Raw genomic sequence first — 13,752 nt, 5'->3', positions numbered from 1 at the left:
AGCTTCTTTGACCCTCCTAGTAATCAATAGCTGACCTACTTTGCATATTATAAGAAATCACATTTCCATTTAGATTGAAGGGGAAAGTTTTGGTACACAAATTGCAAACATATCTGGCATAATTATATGCTGAGATTCTGCCGATTACTTGACAGTTGCTAATATTTTGTGGTGAACTTTCTGGCTAGCTATTTTTAAGACCAGAGTTTAAAAACAAATCCACAGAACTTCCCATGAGTGTTAAGTTGGTCACTGCATTGCTGAGTGTGGAACTGAGCCAAATGCATCAGGAAAATTGAATTCCTGCACAGTGCTGAGCTAGTTCATCCCTGGGCCAATGAAAGCGGCCTGGCTGTGGGTTTGGAAAGGGAAACATTGGCCAGGATTCCTGCTCATGATCACTATTTGGCAGCTGCTATGGAAGTGTTGGGGGAAGACAGGATTGCCTTCAGTTGTGATGCCCCCTTCCCAATGCACTGCTCACCATCCGTGAAACCACAGTCCAGCATCAGACAGTGTCCAGCGCCTGGGGAGAAAACTTGGGGTGAGGGTAAAGTTATTTTTGCCTATGCGTTTGTGAGAAATTTTCTAGTCTAATCCTGCCCTGCTGAAAACACAAATGCTTATTTCTGGGTTTCTTTTCACAGATGAGATTTTAATGGGAATGGAATGAGGCAAGCATTGCACCATTTTGAATACCTCCACTGCAATCTTTACTCCAGAACCCGTCCTGTGTGTGAACAGTTGCCTAATTTTGAGGGAACACTGATTCCTGCACTCCATGAGAATCATCTCCGATCAATGTACTCATTGACTCTAAATAATCGTGCATGTACTATAGTGTCATGCTGATTTCCATTTAAAAAGAAAAGGACAAGAACTTGCAACAATTGAGAGAATTTTGCATGGTTTCTGTTTTTACTTGATTGCCAAAAACTTGGACATTGATGGAAGTAATTGAGACATTACAGTTTGAAGAACAGTCAAGCAATCAGCAGAGCATGCCTTCCAGTGGAAATACCAGGTCGACATTACTCCCTGTCGGCAATGAGGGCATCAAATCTAGTAGTTTACCAAATGGCATCAAGAAAGGTCAAAAGTATCCAAAGGAGTACATCCAAATCTCCTTACCAGATTCGACCTGTAAATTTCCATTGGAGTGGTGGAAGACTGGTGTCGCCTTTGTTTATGCACTATTCAACTTGATTATGACTAGTATTATGATCACTGTTGTACATGAAAGAGTCCCTCCCAAAGAGAAGAATCCTCCACTACCTGACACGTTTTTTGACTATGTTGACCGTGTTGAGTGGGCTTTCAAGATTTCTGAAGTCAATGGTTTGATCCTTGTTAGCCTCTGGACAATCCAGTGGTTGCTCCTTCGATACCGGTGAGTGACTCATTGGCATGTAATTCATTGTTTGATTGGCACAGTCTTCATAAGACATGAATTGCGAGCAGTTGGAAGCTTTCAACAGTCTGAGTCCTAATAAGTATAGGAAACAAATGTATTGTTCTACAGAGTTCTTCATGATATTGAGCCATACAGCGCCATTTCATGGCAATGTCTAGAAAGATATTTTTCATTGTAGTGTGCTTATTTGGAAATGAATGGGAATCGAGGGTGATGGGGACAGTGGTATTTAACTTTCTTTATCTATGACAGAAGTTGCTATGTGGGTGCCAGATGTGTAAAGTCTATGAGATAATGGTGCCCTTCAGATATGCAGATCTGGTCTGACAAATGTAACATCTCATTTCAGAAAAGGTCTTTGGAAACCTCAGTTTGGAAACCTATGCCACACCTGTAGCATATAAGGTTTATAGCTAAATTATAGCTATTCCCTTAACTACCTTATTTCTCAATTATGGATCTTTAACTTCTCAGTCAGTCCTCATAATTCGTATTCTTTATATGTGAGATGCATTTTATTACTCTTTTCGCCACACTTATATCAGGTCAACTTTGATGAGGCTGGGTTTATAATACTTCTACTCATTCGAACCCCAATGTGTTCATTCTTTTCATTACAATGACTAAAATGAGACGTTACATTTGTCGGACCAGACCTGCAAATCTGTTTGCTTTTTCAACTAGTTTCTCACATTGTGCAGTAGAACAGGCCACATTGTGCCAGGTTTGTTATCTAGATGGTTGATATTGCCATCGAGGCCTCCGTTTAGGTATTGTCAAAGAGCTGCAGACATTAACTCAGCCCAACTCCAACAAGCCAAATACTTGCGGCTACAGAAAAACCTCAGCGCATTATCTGACAAGCAATTTTCCAAATCAACCAATATATAGACACACTGAGGCAAGCTAGTCAAACTCAGAATATCCCAACCAAGCTGAAAATTCCAGTCAGGCACCTTAGAATAAGGACCAATATCTTCCAGTGTTGAAGGCATCTAGAAATTGGCTTGTGTTAACCTTTGAATTGGCAAAGGCTGAATAATCAACATTGAGAATTTATGTTTATGCAAATGAAAAGTTGATTAAAATGAAAAATCAAAAACAAACAAGACATGCAGGAGGCACTTGTGTACTTGCACATTTACGGCAAGATTTCAGGCATCAGCTCCAATTAGGACATTTATCAATTTGATTCTAACTCAAAACTAACACGGTGCATTCCCCAATTCATCCTTATAGATTACCGTCTATGAACTATTACATCACAGTGCATTCTAGTGTAGCCTGCAAATGAAATTTTACATGTAGGATAAACATTTATGATTTTGACCTCGAACTATTCCTGTTACTGCATATATTAATAAAACAATTGATTTTATTGCTGTTTGAGGGACTTTGGTCTGCGTAAAATTGGCTGCTGTATTTTCCTACATTCCAACGATGACTACAGTCCTTGTCTATAAAGTGCTTTCTGACAGCCTGAGAATATGAAAGGCATTGTTCTTGCAAGTTCTTATTTTCTGCAAACTAAGTACCGCTTACCTATGCGTAGTTGACGCTTTCAAAAGTTAGAATATGATATGCCAATATTTGCAAGTAGTCCGAGGAGCTATTAAAATTTTTAGAAGCTCTGGTCCAGTAAAGAGAAAGTTGAATACCACTGTGAAGTGAAGAACTTGGATTTATATAGCGCCATTCATGACCTCAGGACAAATGAAAGCGCTTTACAGCCAAAGACCTCCTTTGTTGTAAAGTAGGAAATGTGGCACAGCAAGCTCCCACAAACAGCAATATTTTAGTGATGCTGGTTGAGGGATAAAGGTTGACCAGAAAATTGGAAGAATTCTCCTGCTCCTCTTTGAATATTGCCATGGCCTCAGTTCAACGTCTCATTTAAAATGATCAGGTAAAAGCTCAAATTCCTACTTGAAAGTAGGACCAGATGGCATAGTGAAAAATAACTTCAGGAGAGAAAACAAAATCTTTTTACTTGTTTGGAATACGGCAAAAGGCAAGAAAAGTAAAATCTCTGGTTATTCAAAATATATATATTGAAGCCAACTTATTTTTTTTAAATTTATTTTTATTTATTTTATTTAGAGATACAGCACTGAAACAGGCCCTTCGGCCCACCGAGTCTGTGCCGACCATCAACCACCCATTTATACTAATCCTATATTAATCGCATATTCCCTACCACATCCCCACCTTCCTTCAATTCCCCTACCACCTACCTATACTAGGGGCAATTTATAATGGCCAATTTACCTATCCACTTCAATGGGGTAAGAATGGATCTGGGCCAAATAAATTGGAATCAAAGGTTGGAAGGAAAAAAACAGTAGCTGAACAATGGGCTACCTTCAAAGGATAGTTCTGACACAGTCGAGATATATTCCCTTGAAGGGGAAAGGTAGGGCAAATAAATTCAGGCTCTCTGGATGACAAAAGAGATAGCGATGAAGATGAAGAAAACAAAGTGTGCTTATGACAGATGTCAGGTAGATAGATAATACAATGGAGAACCAGGCTGAATATAAAAGGTTCAGAGGGGAAGTGAAAAGGCAAATAAGAGAAGAAACGAGAGAGTATGAAAAGAGACTGGCAGCTAACATAAAAGGGAATCCCAAAATCTTTTGTTGGCATATAAATAGTGGAAATTGTAGAGGCACTGGCCATAATTTTCCAGTTTTCCTTCGACTCTGATGGTTCTAGAGGACTGGAGAATTGCCAATGTTACACCCTTGTTCAAAAAGGATGTAAAGATAAGCTCAGCAATACAGGTTAGTCAGTTTAACTGCAGTGGTGGGGAAACCTCTAGAAACAATAATTTGAGACCAAATTAATAGTCATATGGACAAATGCTGGTTAATTAAGGAAAGTCAGCACAGATTTGTTAAGGGAAAATCATGTTTATCTAACTTGCTGGGAGTTTTTTGAAGAGGTAACAGAGGGCAGATGAGGGCAATGCTGTTGATGTGCAGTACTTGAAGTTCCAAAAGGCATTTGATACAGTGCCACACAACAAACTTATGAGCAAAATTATAGCTCATGGAATAAAAAGGACAGTGGCAGCATGGATATGAAATTGGCCAAGTGACAGGAAACAGAGTAATGGTTCACGGATGTTCTTTGGGCTGAGAGGAAGCTTTGTAATGGAGTGCCTCAGGGATCAGTATTGGGATCCTTGCTGTTCCTGATGTATATTAATGACCTAGACTTTGGTGTACAGGGCACAATTTCAAAATTTGTAGATGATACAAAACTTGGAAAAATTGTGAACTGTGAGGAGGATAGTGCAGGACTTCAAAAAGTGAAAGGAAATGCAAAGTCATTCATTTTGGTTGGAAGTACATGGAGAGACAATATAACATAAAGGGTAAAAAGCAAAATACTGCGGATGCTGGAAATCTGAAATAAAAACACGAAATGCTGGAACCACTCAGCAGGTCTGGCAGCATCTGTGAAAAGAGAAGCAGAGTTAACGTTTCGGGTCAGTTCGGGTTCCGAAGAAGGGTCACTGACCCGAAATGTTAACTCTGCTTCTCTTTCCACAGATGCTGCCAGACCTGCTGAGTGGTTCCAGCATTTCTTGTTTTTATAACATAAAGGGTATAACTCTAAAGGGGGTGCAAGAGCAGAGGGGCCTGGGTGTATATGTGCATATGTCACTTGAAGGTGGCAGGACGGGTTGAGAGAGTGGTTATTAAAGCACAGTATCCTGGGTTTTATTATTAGGGTTACAGAGTACAAGAGGAAGGAGGTTATGTTAAACTTGTATAAGACACCAGTTTGCCCTCAGCTGGAGTATTGTGTTTAGTTCTGGGCACCGCACTTTAGAAAACATGTGAAGGCATTGGAAAGAGTACAGAAAAAATTCACAAGAATGGTTCCAGGGATGAGAAACTGCATGTATGAAGATAGAATGGATTCATTGGGACTGTTTTCCTTGGAGAAGAGAAGGCTGAGAGGAGATTTGATAGAGATATTCAAAATCATGAGGAGTCTGGACAGAGTGCATATGGAAAAACTGTTCCCACTTGTGAAAGGATGGAAAACGAGAGGGCACAGATTTAAAGTGATTAGCAAAAGAAGCAAAAGCGACATGTCTAAAAACTTCTTCACGCAGCGAGTGGTTAAAGTCTGGAATGCACTGTCTGAGAGTCTGGTGGAAATCGGTTCAATCGAGACATTCAAAAGGGAATTGGACTGTTATCTCAAAATGTAGAATGTACGGGGTTATGGGGAGAAGGCAGGGAATGGCAATAGGTGAATTGTTCATTTGGAAAGCCGATGCAGACACGATGGGCCAAATGGGCTCCTTCTGTGCTATAACAAATCTCTGATTCTGTGATATTTAGGTGCCAGAATGGAAGATGCATTAGAGTGGGAGTTTTGGGCCAAAGCTGTGATTTTTCTTCTGTTGTAATCAGTGTGAGGCATTCTTTTGGATTCCATCCAGCAGAGCAGTTAAGAACCTAACAGACTCGACACATCTGGGGATAACATCTACATCGAAAGAGAAAATCAGGCACAATCTGGCATCTTTACTCCTACCAGATATCCAATATTTTGTGGGGTTTTTTAAGCATTTTTGTTCTTTATGTTCTTCTTGAACTTTCTCTTTTCAACCCTCTTCTTCTGAAGCTACAGTTTGGATCCACCCTCAGTACATGTCCCAGGTGACTGCTTTTGAGCCTAGTCTGAGTGTCAGCATTTATGTAGGTTCGGAGTAACCTAGCTAACTATTTGATCAGGAGGGCGAAGAGCCGGAGAAACTAGGGCATCCTTATCAAATGCCCTTGTGATATGCGGAACTAAAGTACGATACCATAGCTTCCAACTGGTAAAGGCTGATGGCTCAAAAAAAAAAGCCTGGAGCATCTGATGTGAAATTATACGGAAAGAGCATTGCTCACGCTTTCTCAAAACTTAAGCCAGTAATTATACCCAACAGTCCCTTACTTGGATAGCAGAAAATTGTGCAAAAGGGTTGTGGATTTTCCCTTCTTTCTCACTTGGAAATTGTTGGCTTCCTTACAGCTGCAGTTCAAAACAAGCATTCAACCGTCTATTTATGTTCTTCTCTCTTCCCAATTCATATTGACGCTGTATTCTCCACCACCACCACCACCAAATCCCCCCTGCGGCAGATTCAGAGGTGGAGAGAGCATAAAATTGGGTGGGGGAGTGGTGGGGGGGTTTCCACCTCCGCCAAAATTTAGTCCGGGTTGGAAAGTGCTGTGAATCGCCTTCCTGCCCCACTGCCAATTGAGGCCCCTAACTACGCAATTAACCCCCAATTAAGTGCATCTTCCCGCTGCAGCCACAATTAGTTGTGCGCCGTGCGACCCCGTCATCGCATGGGAAGCAAGGCAGGAAAACTGTGCAGGCTGCTGCACGGCTCGTGGGGGTGGTGGGGTTATGGGGGGTGTCCCTCGTTAAAAGGCACAGTGCCTGAACGAAAGACCCAGCATCGGGAAGTAGAGGGGGAGCCGGCTGAGGGTCCTCCCCGCCCTTTGCTGCTGACCACCCTTCCCTGCGACCCCCACCTCTTGAGACCCCTCCTACCTGAGGTCTAGTTCCAGCGACGCTCCTCAGCCTCCGGTAAGTACATCTGCAGCAGCAGCCACTGCCCCGTGGTGGTGCTGCAGCTGCCAGCCTCTGATTGGCCAGCAGCTCTGCAAGGCTGGATTTTGGCAATGGGGTCCTTCATCTTTTGGAAGGCCCACACTGTCCACTTAAGTGCCTGATTGGCAGGCCTGCTAAATTTAGTGCCAGAGAAGGCAACGTGGGGATCTCTGTCAGTTTTTCTGGACTTTGAGACCCCCGCTGCCAGGATAAAACTCCTTCCGTTGTTTGACCGGGAGCCAATGTAGGTCAACAAGCACAGGGTGATAGGGGAACGGGGACCTGGGCGCGAGTTAAGACAAGGGCATCAGAGTTTGGATGACCTCAATTTTATAGAGAGTAGAATGTGGAGACCAGCCAGGGGTGCATTGGAATAGTCAAGTCTCGCGGTAACAAAGGCATGAATTAGGGTTTCAGCAGCAGATGAGCTGACACAGGGACGAAGTCAGGTGATGTTACGGACGTGGAAATAGGCAATCTTAGTGATGGCACAATATGAGATCGGAACCTCATCTCGGAGTCAAATGTGACACCAAGATTGTAAACAGATTGGCTTAATCTCAGACTGTTACCAGGGAGAATGTCTGAAGTCTAATCTCACCCATGGCTAATGTTTGTATCAGAATCCATCCAACCCCCAAAGATTTCTTTCCAGAGTAAGCCAGTACCACAGTCATTGTAGGATTGCCAGTCCTGTTGGATTGTCCTATAGGGTCCAGGAATTGAACATGAATTTCCCTAGCACACTGGGGAGCAACACCAGGAGAAAAAACATTGTCTTTTTCTCTGAGCACTTTTATTTTTTTATCAGTTATAAAAATATCAGAGATGGAAAAAGACTGATGGATCATCAAGAATCATCCAGTCAGTTAATGAAAAGTCTGCTTTCCAATGGGCATGCAAAAACAATGCGCCAGGAAGATGGACATATCTGGAGAGCAATGGTGGGAATGTGGGGGCGGGACATTGGAGGCAGTAGGTCACATGATGAAACCTCCTGGAAAACATCCAACCAGAGTTGGCAACCCTGCTGACGGGACACAAGATGCCCACTGCAGGGAAGACTGAGATTCCATCCTGAGCCATGCCTGGTTGGTCAGAGTGAAAGGGAGGTCATGAGATTATTTGCAGTCACTTGTTTGCTACATCAATTAGAGTCGATTGCAACTTAGACATCCATAGCTAGAATAAATAAATGGAGAAAAAGGTCAGATAACATTTACTCTAGCTTTTCCACCCCATTTTCTACCACCCCCCCCCCCCCCCCCCCCAACTTAAATACCTTTAGTCATTTATAACTATCCTTTCCCAAATAAAACTAGTTCCTGGTTCTTCAACAGCTGACCATACAACCTACGCTAAAGACTTTCTCCCATCAGCCTTGGCTCAGTTCTCTCACTCTCTCCTCTGAGTCAGAAAGTTGTGGGTTCAAGCCACACTCCAGAGACTTGAGCACATAATCTAGACTGATACTCCCAGTGCAGCACTAAGGGAGTGCTGGACTGTTGGAGGTCCCATTTCTAGGATTAGATAATAAACTAAAGTCCTGCCTGCCCTCTCAGATGAATGTAAAAGATCCCACAGCACTTTTAGTGGAAGAGCAGCAGACTTCTCCTGGTGTCCTGGCCAATATTTACTGTCAGTCACATCACACAAAAAAAATCATCACATTGTTTTTGGGAGCTTGTTGTGTGCAAATTGCCTCATTGGTGACTTCATTTCAAAGGCACTTCATTGGCTATATAGCACTTTGGGACATCCTGAGGTCATGAAAGCTACTATACAAATACAGGTTTTAAAATAACATTTCATGTACTGTGTGTTGTGGATGCTATTCATACCAAAGGCTCTAAATTTGGTCACTGCTCTGAGTGGGAGCTGTACACTTGACATCAGTGGCTTGGGTGTCATGGGTTAGGGTTAGTTTGGGGGGAATTCCAACAGAGCTACCACTGGAATATCTGTGGCAATTTCCCCCAGAGTTGAATCGTCATTCAGCACCTTTTACCTCAACTCGCATGTGGATAATGGCCGCTTAAGGAATTGTACCGAAACATAGGTCAGTGCTGCAAGGATGTGGGCACGAGGAAGAATGTATATTGATAATTCATTTTGCCTCTTTAGCTGTAAATACTTTGTTTATACTTTTTCTTTCGACTGCAGGTCGATTGTGGGACGCAGGTTTTTCTTCATAATGGGAACTCTGTACCTGTACAGATGTGTCACCATGTACGTCACCACCTTACCTGTCCCTGGCATGCACTTTCAATGTGCACCTAAGGTAAGACACTCACATTAAAATGAATTGCTCCACAACCTCCAATTGCCTAGTAAGGTTTCAGTATTGCAGTGGATCAGTAGTGAGGTGCAAAATCAACTGAAAAACAGATCCAGGAACAATCCCTGGTTTGTTCCCTCACTGAGATCAGCTGAACTGGGGATGGGGAGGAGAGCTCCAATTGGCTTCAATGTATTGACTCAGTGAGAGGAACATCAGAGGTCCCACCCCTATCGCTATCGAGTGACCTCCCTGGGATGTGACCTCTGTTGTTTGCTGTATACTAATTCAAAGGTAATTGCAGCAATGATCGCAGTGTTTTTCTTCTGGGAACTGATGCTGCCTTTTAGACGTTGAAAAGGGTGGGAGGATTCCAACAATATCTGTGAGGGGAGAGAAGGTCCTTGCCAGTTTGTCAATATTTGCAAAGGGTTTTGTGTAGGAAGAAATTTGAAAATCATTTCTCGAGACTTCTGATAAAACTAATTGAAAGTTTAACAATTGATTAATTGAAGGGAAAAGTGAGGAAAGTTATTTTACTGCTTGTTCTTCTACAATCCTTAGCAGCTGCATCTGGCACTACCAATTAATTAATCTTTTTACCAAATATTAAAAATCAAACCGGTCCCCAAGTTTATCCAGTGAATAGCTGAAACCAGGAAGGTCCTACTTCCTGGAAAGAATTCTGAGGGACAGGATTAATCCCCACTTGGAGAGGCAGGGATTAATCAAGGATACTCCGCATGGCTTTTCAGGGGGAGATCATGTCTAACAAACTTGATTGAATTTTTTGAGGAGGTGACTAGATGTGTAGATGAGGGTAAAGCAGTTGATGTAGTCTATATGGACTTCAGTAAGGCTTTTGATAAGGTCCCGCATGGGAGATTGATTAAGAAGGTAAGAGCCCATGGGATCCAGGGTAATTTGGCAAATTGGATCCAAAATTGGCTTTGTGGCAGGAGGCAGAGGGTGATGGTCGAGGGTTGTTTTTGCAATTGGAAGCCTGTGACCAGTGGTGTACCGCAGGGATCGGTGCTGGGACCCTTGCTATTTGTAGTGTACGTTAATGATTTAGATGTGAATATAGGAGGTATGATCAGTAAGTTCGCAGATGACACCTAAATTGGTGGTGTTGTAAATAGTGAGGAAGAAAGCCTTAGATTACAGGACGATATAGATGGGCAGAACAGTGGCAAATGGAATTTAATCCTGAGAACTGTGAGGTGATGCATTTTGAGAGGACTAACAAGGTAAGGGAATATACAATGGGTGGTAGGACCCTAGGAAGTATCGAGGGTCAGAGGGACCTTGGTGTACTTGTCCATAGATCACTGAAGGCAGCAGCACAGGTAGATAAGGTGGTTAGGAAGGCATATGGGATACTTGCCTTTATTAGCCGAGGCATAGAATATAAGAGCAGGGAGGTAATGCTGGAGCTGTATAAAATGCTAGTTAGGCCACAGTTGGAGTACTGTGTACAGTTCTGGGCACCACACCATAGGAAGGATGTGATTGCACTGGAGAGGGTGCAGAGGAGATTCACCAGGATGTTGCTTGGGCTGGAGCATTTCAGCTATGAAGAGAGACTGGATAGGCTAGGGTTGTTTTCCTTCGAGCAGGGAAGGCTGAGGGGGACATGATTGTGATATACAAAATTATGAGGGGCATAGAAAGGGTAGATAGGAAGAGACATTTTCCCTTAGCGGAGGTGTCAATAACCAGGGGGCACAGATTTAAGATAAGGAGCAGGAGGTTTAGAGGGGATTTGAAGAAAAATGTTTTCACCCAGAGGGTGGTTGGAATCTGGAACACACTGCCTGAAGAGATGGTAAAGGCAGGAACCCTCAACATTTAAGAAGTATCTAGATGAGCACTTGAACTGCCATAGCATACAAGGCTACGGACCATGTGCTGGAAAATGGGATTAGAATAGATGGTGCTTGATGGCTGGCACAGACACGATGGGCCTGTTTCTGTGTTCTATGAATCTTGGCCTGAGCTGCATTAGCCAAAGTGGTGATCGAGTACAATTTGGTCTTTGAATCTCTGAATTATGCAGGAGAAAATCCTGATCACAATACAAGTACCCTTTCTGGAAGTACACATGTATGCGCCATAGGTAAGGATAGGCTCAGGTTCGGATGTGAAGCCCCTCGTAGTCAACCATCATTCTCACTAAAGAATGATCACGTTTGTGGTGTACCTTACCACAGGAAGGCATTGGCAACTTTGGGTGGAGGAGGGAAAAGTACTCCAGATGAAACCTGTGCTCAGAAAGTTCCCTCAGCAACAGCTAGGACTTCAGTTTGACTTTGTTTCAATCCCTGAGTGGCTTGTAATGAGGAGCTTTTTATATTGTCTGCAACATAAATGAGATGCGTAGAGTTCAATTGATTGAAGATCTCAAACAGCTAACAAGTATGTACAATACAGAGCTAACTATTTACAGCACTTGCCTCTGTGTTGCAGTTAGTGAGACTGGCGTGTTCTGGTACTTGGCTCATTATCATACTAAGATCTGAAAGGCACTTAAAGGCAATTGCACAACATCCCCCTTCTTTCCAAAGTTAAGTCTCGTGTTAAGAAACATATAAAATTAGATTACAAAATTATTTACACACTGATAGAGATTGTGAAATTTACAGATATAGAGGCTCAAAAGTCTATAAATTGTTTTGGTGGTTTGACAACACTAACTTAGGGAGATTGTGTCTCACCTGTTGCGATTCTTTCTGAAGTTTCTCCCTTGCTGCATTCAGTTTCTGTTGCTCTGCCTTCAGCCTGCTAACGTACTCTGCTTTTTTCAAAATGATCACTTCTGGGGCCTTATTCTTGGAAAGTTCCGGTACCTCATCTTGTAGAGCTAATAGACAATGCTTCAATTCATTCCTCCTCTGCCTCTTCAGGACATTGTATGTGCTTCACCTCTCCTCATCCTCCATGTCTGAAGGCTTGGGGCTCCAGGTTGGGGGAAGAGTATTTAGTCTCGTGGAGGTACCTGTCCATTCTGGCTCGTTGTGGTGATGGTGGTTCTTGAGAGCAGAAGTGAAGGTGCAGCATAGTTGTGCTGTTGCTGGGTTTCCAGACTGCACCCTGGTCAGAGTCTGCGAGCAGGTTCCAGTCCTTGGAGATTTCCCCTTGGCAATGCTCTCGTGGATGGTTATGATGTTGGGGTACTTACACGCTGGTAGTCCTGCCGCTGCTGGTCCGCTCATGTCATCTAGGTAGAATGTTTGTGGTTTCCAAGCTGATGCCGTATCTGCATTGCATTGTTAATGTGCCACTGCAAGGAATGGGTGACCTGCTGTATGCAGATAGTTTGGCAATTGTCTCTTGTATCATTGATCTCCAACACCTCCGGTACATATCTTTGAGGATTCGAACTAATAGGATATTTACATTGGCGCGGGTGTCAATTTTGAGCTTTGTGAGCTTGCCAGCTTTCTTTGGACACATGATGTTAATAGTGGCAAAAGCTTCTAATTGTCAGCATGATGTGTCAGGTTCACAATATGAAATGCTTGCTCATCTTGTGTCTGAGAACTACTTGTCTGCTTCACTGGTGTCACACAACATGGCTCACAGTTGTGTCTGGAGTGGACTGTAAACATCCAACTTGTTCAAAAAACCCAACCACAGCAAGGCTGTAGCTTTAACATTGCACCTAAGAAATTCTATCCTGGGCCTCACCAGTGCCTTAGTGAAGGGAATGCTCTGTGGTGTACTTGTATCGATGTTCGGATTCCCATTAATGCAGTGTCAAGTTGTAAAGAAATAACATCTAAGTTTATTATGGCCCACAAAAACTTTTTATTCACCGTCAACTTATACTTGAATCCTCTATTGTGCAGACTATAACTTTGTCAGTCTGGCTTATTGAAACATTGAGACAGCACCTATAAATTCTCATGCTTGAATTGAAACACTGACACTTCCCAATGCGACGAGAACATAAATGCTCATTCCCAAAAGTGAGCAGCTGTGTCAAGAAAGAGAGAGAGGTGAGGAAAGGAAGAATGAAAAAGTGGGGTCTAGAACTGCACAACCTAACCCTGGAGTTATAGTCTGGTTACTTGATTTATTTATTTTTATTTAGAGATACAGCACTGAAACAGGCCCTTCGGTGCACCGAGTCTGTGCCGACCATCAACCACCCATTTATACACTAATCCCATATTCCTACCATATCCCCACCTGTCCCTATATTCCCCTACCACCTACCTATACTAGGGGCAAGTTATAATGGCCAATTTACCTGTCAACCTGCAAGTCTTTTGGGAGGAAACCGGAGCACCCGGAGGAAACCCACGCAGACACGGAGAACTTGCAAACTCCGCACAGGCAGTACCCAGAATTGAACCCGGGTCGCTGGAGCTGTGAGGCTGCGGTGCTAACCACTGCGCCACTGTGCTGCCCATTGTCTCACATC

General features: G+C 43.0%; 1 protein-coding gene across 5 annotated transcripts in view; it reads left to right on the top strand.

Moving 5' to 3' along the window:
- sgms2a (sphingomyelin synthase 2a) overlaps nucleotides 1–13,752 on the top strand; it is a 65,152-nt gene that overhangs the window by 40,223 nt on the left and 11,177 nt on the right. For 4 of the 5 annotated variants that reach the window (XM_068045520.1, XM_068045492.1, XM_068045501.1 and 1 more), the window contains 2 exons: nucleotides 648–1,390; nucleotides 9,209–9,326. In XM_068045520.1, coding sequence (XP_067901621.1) covers nucleotides 948–1,390; nucleotides 9,209–9,326 — 561 coding nt within the window. In that variant the 5' untranslated portion in view covers nucleotides 648–947. The remainder of the gene's footprint in view (nucleotides 1–647; nucleotides 1,391–9,208; nucleotides 9,327–13,752) is intronic. The other variant, XM_068045531.1, reaches the window with a different exon arrangement.

This window comes from Heterodontus francisci, chromosome 1 (genome assembly GCF_036365525.1).
Source record: "Heterodontus francisci isolate sHetFra1 chromosome 1, sHetFra1.hap1, whole genome shotgun sequence".
In the NCBI taxonomy this organism is placed as follows: domain Eukaryota; kingdom Metazoa; phylum Chordata; class Chondrichthyes; order Heterodontiformes; family Heterodontidae; genus Heterodontus; species Heterodontus francisci.
This window is presented reverse-complemented; position numbering and strand designations above follow the sequence as displayed.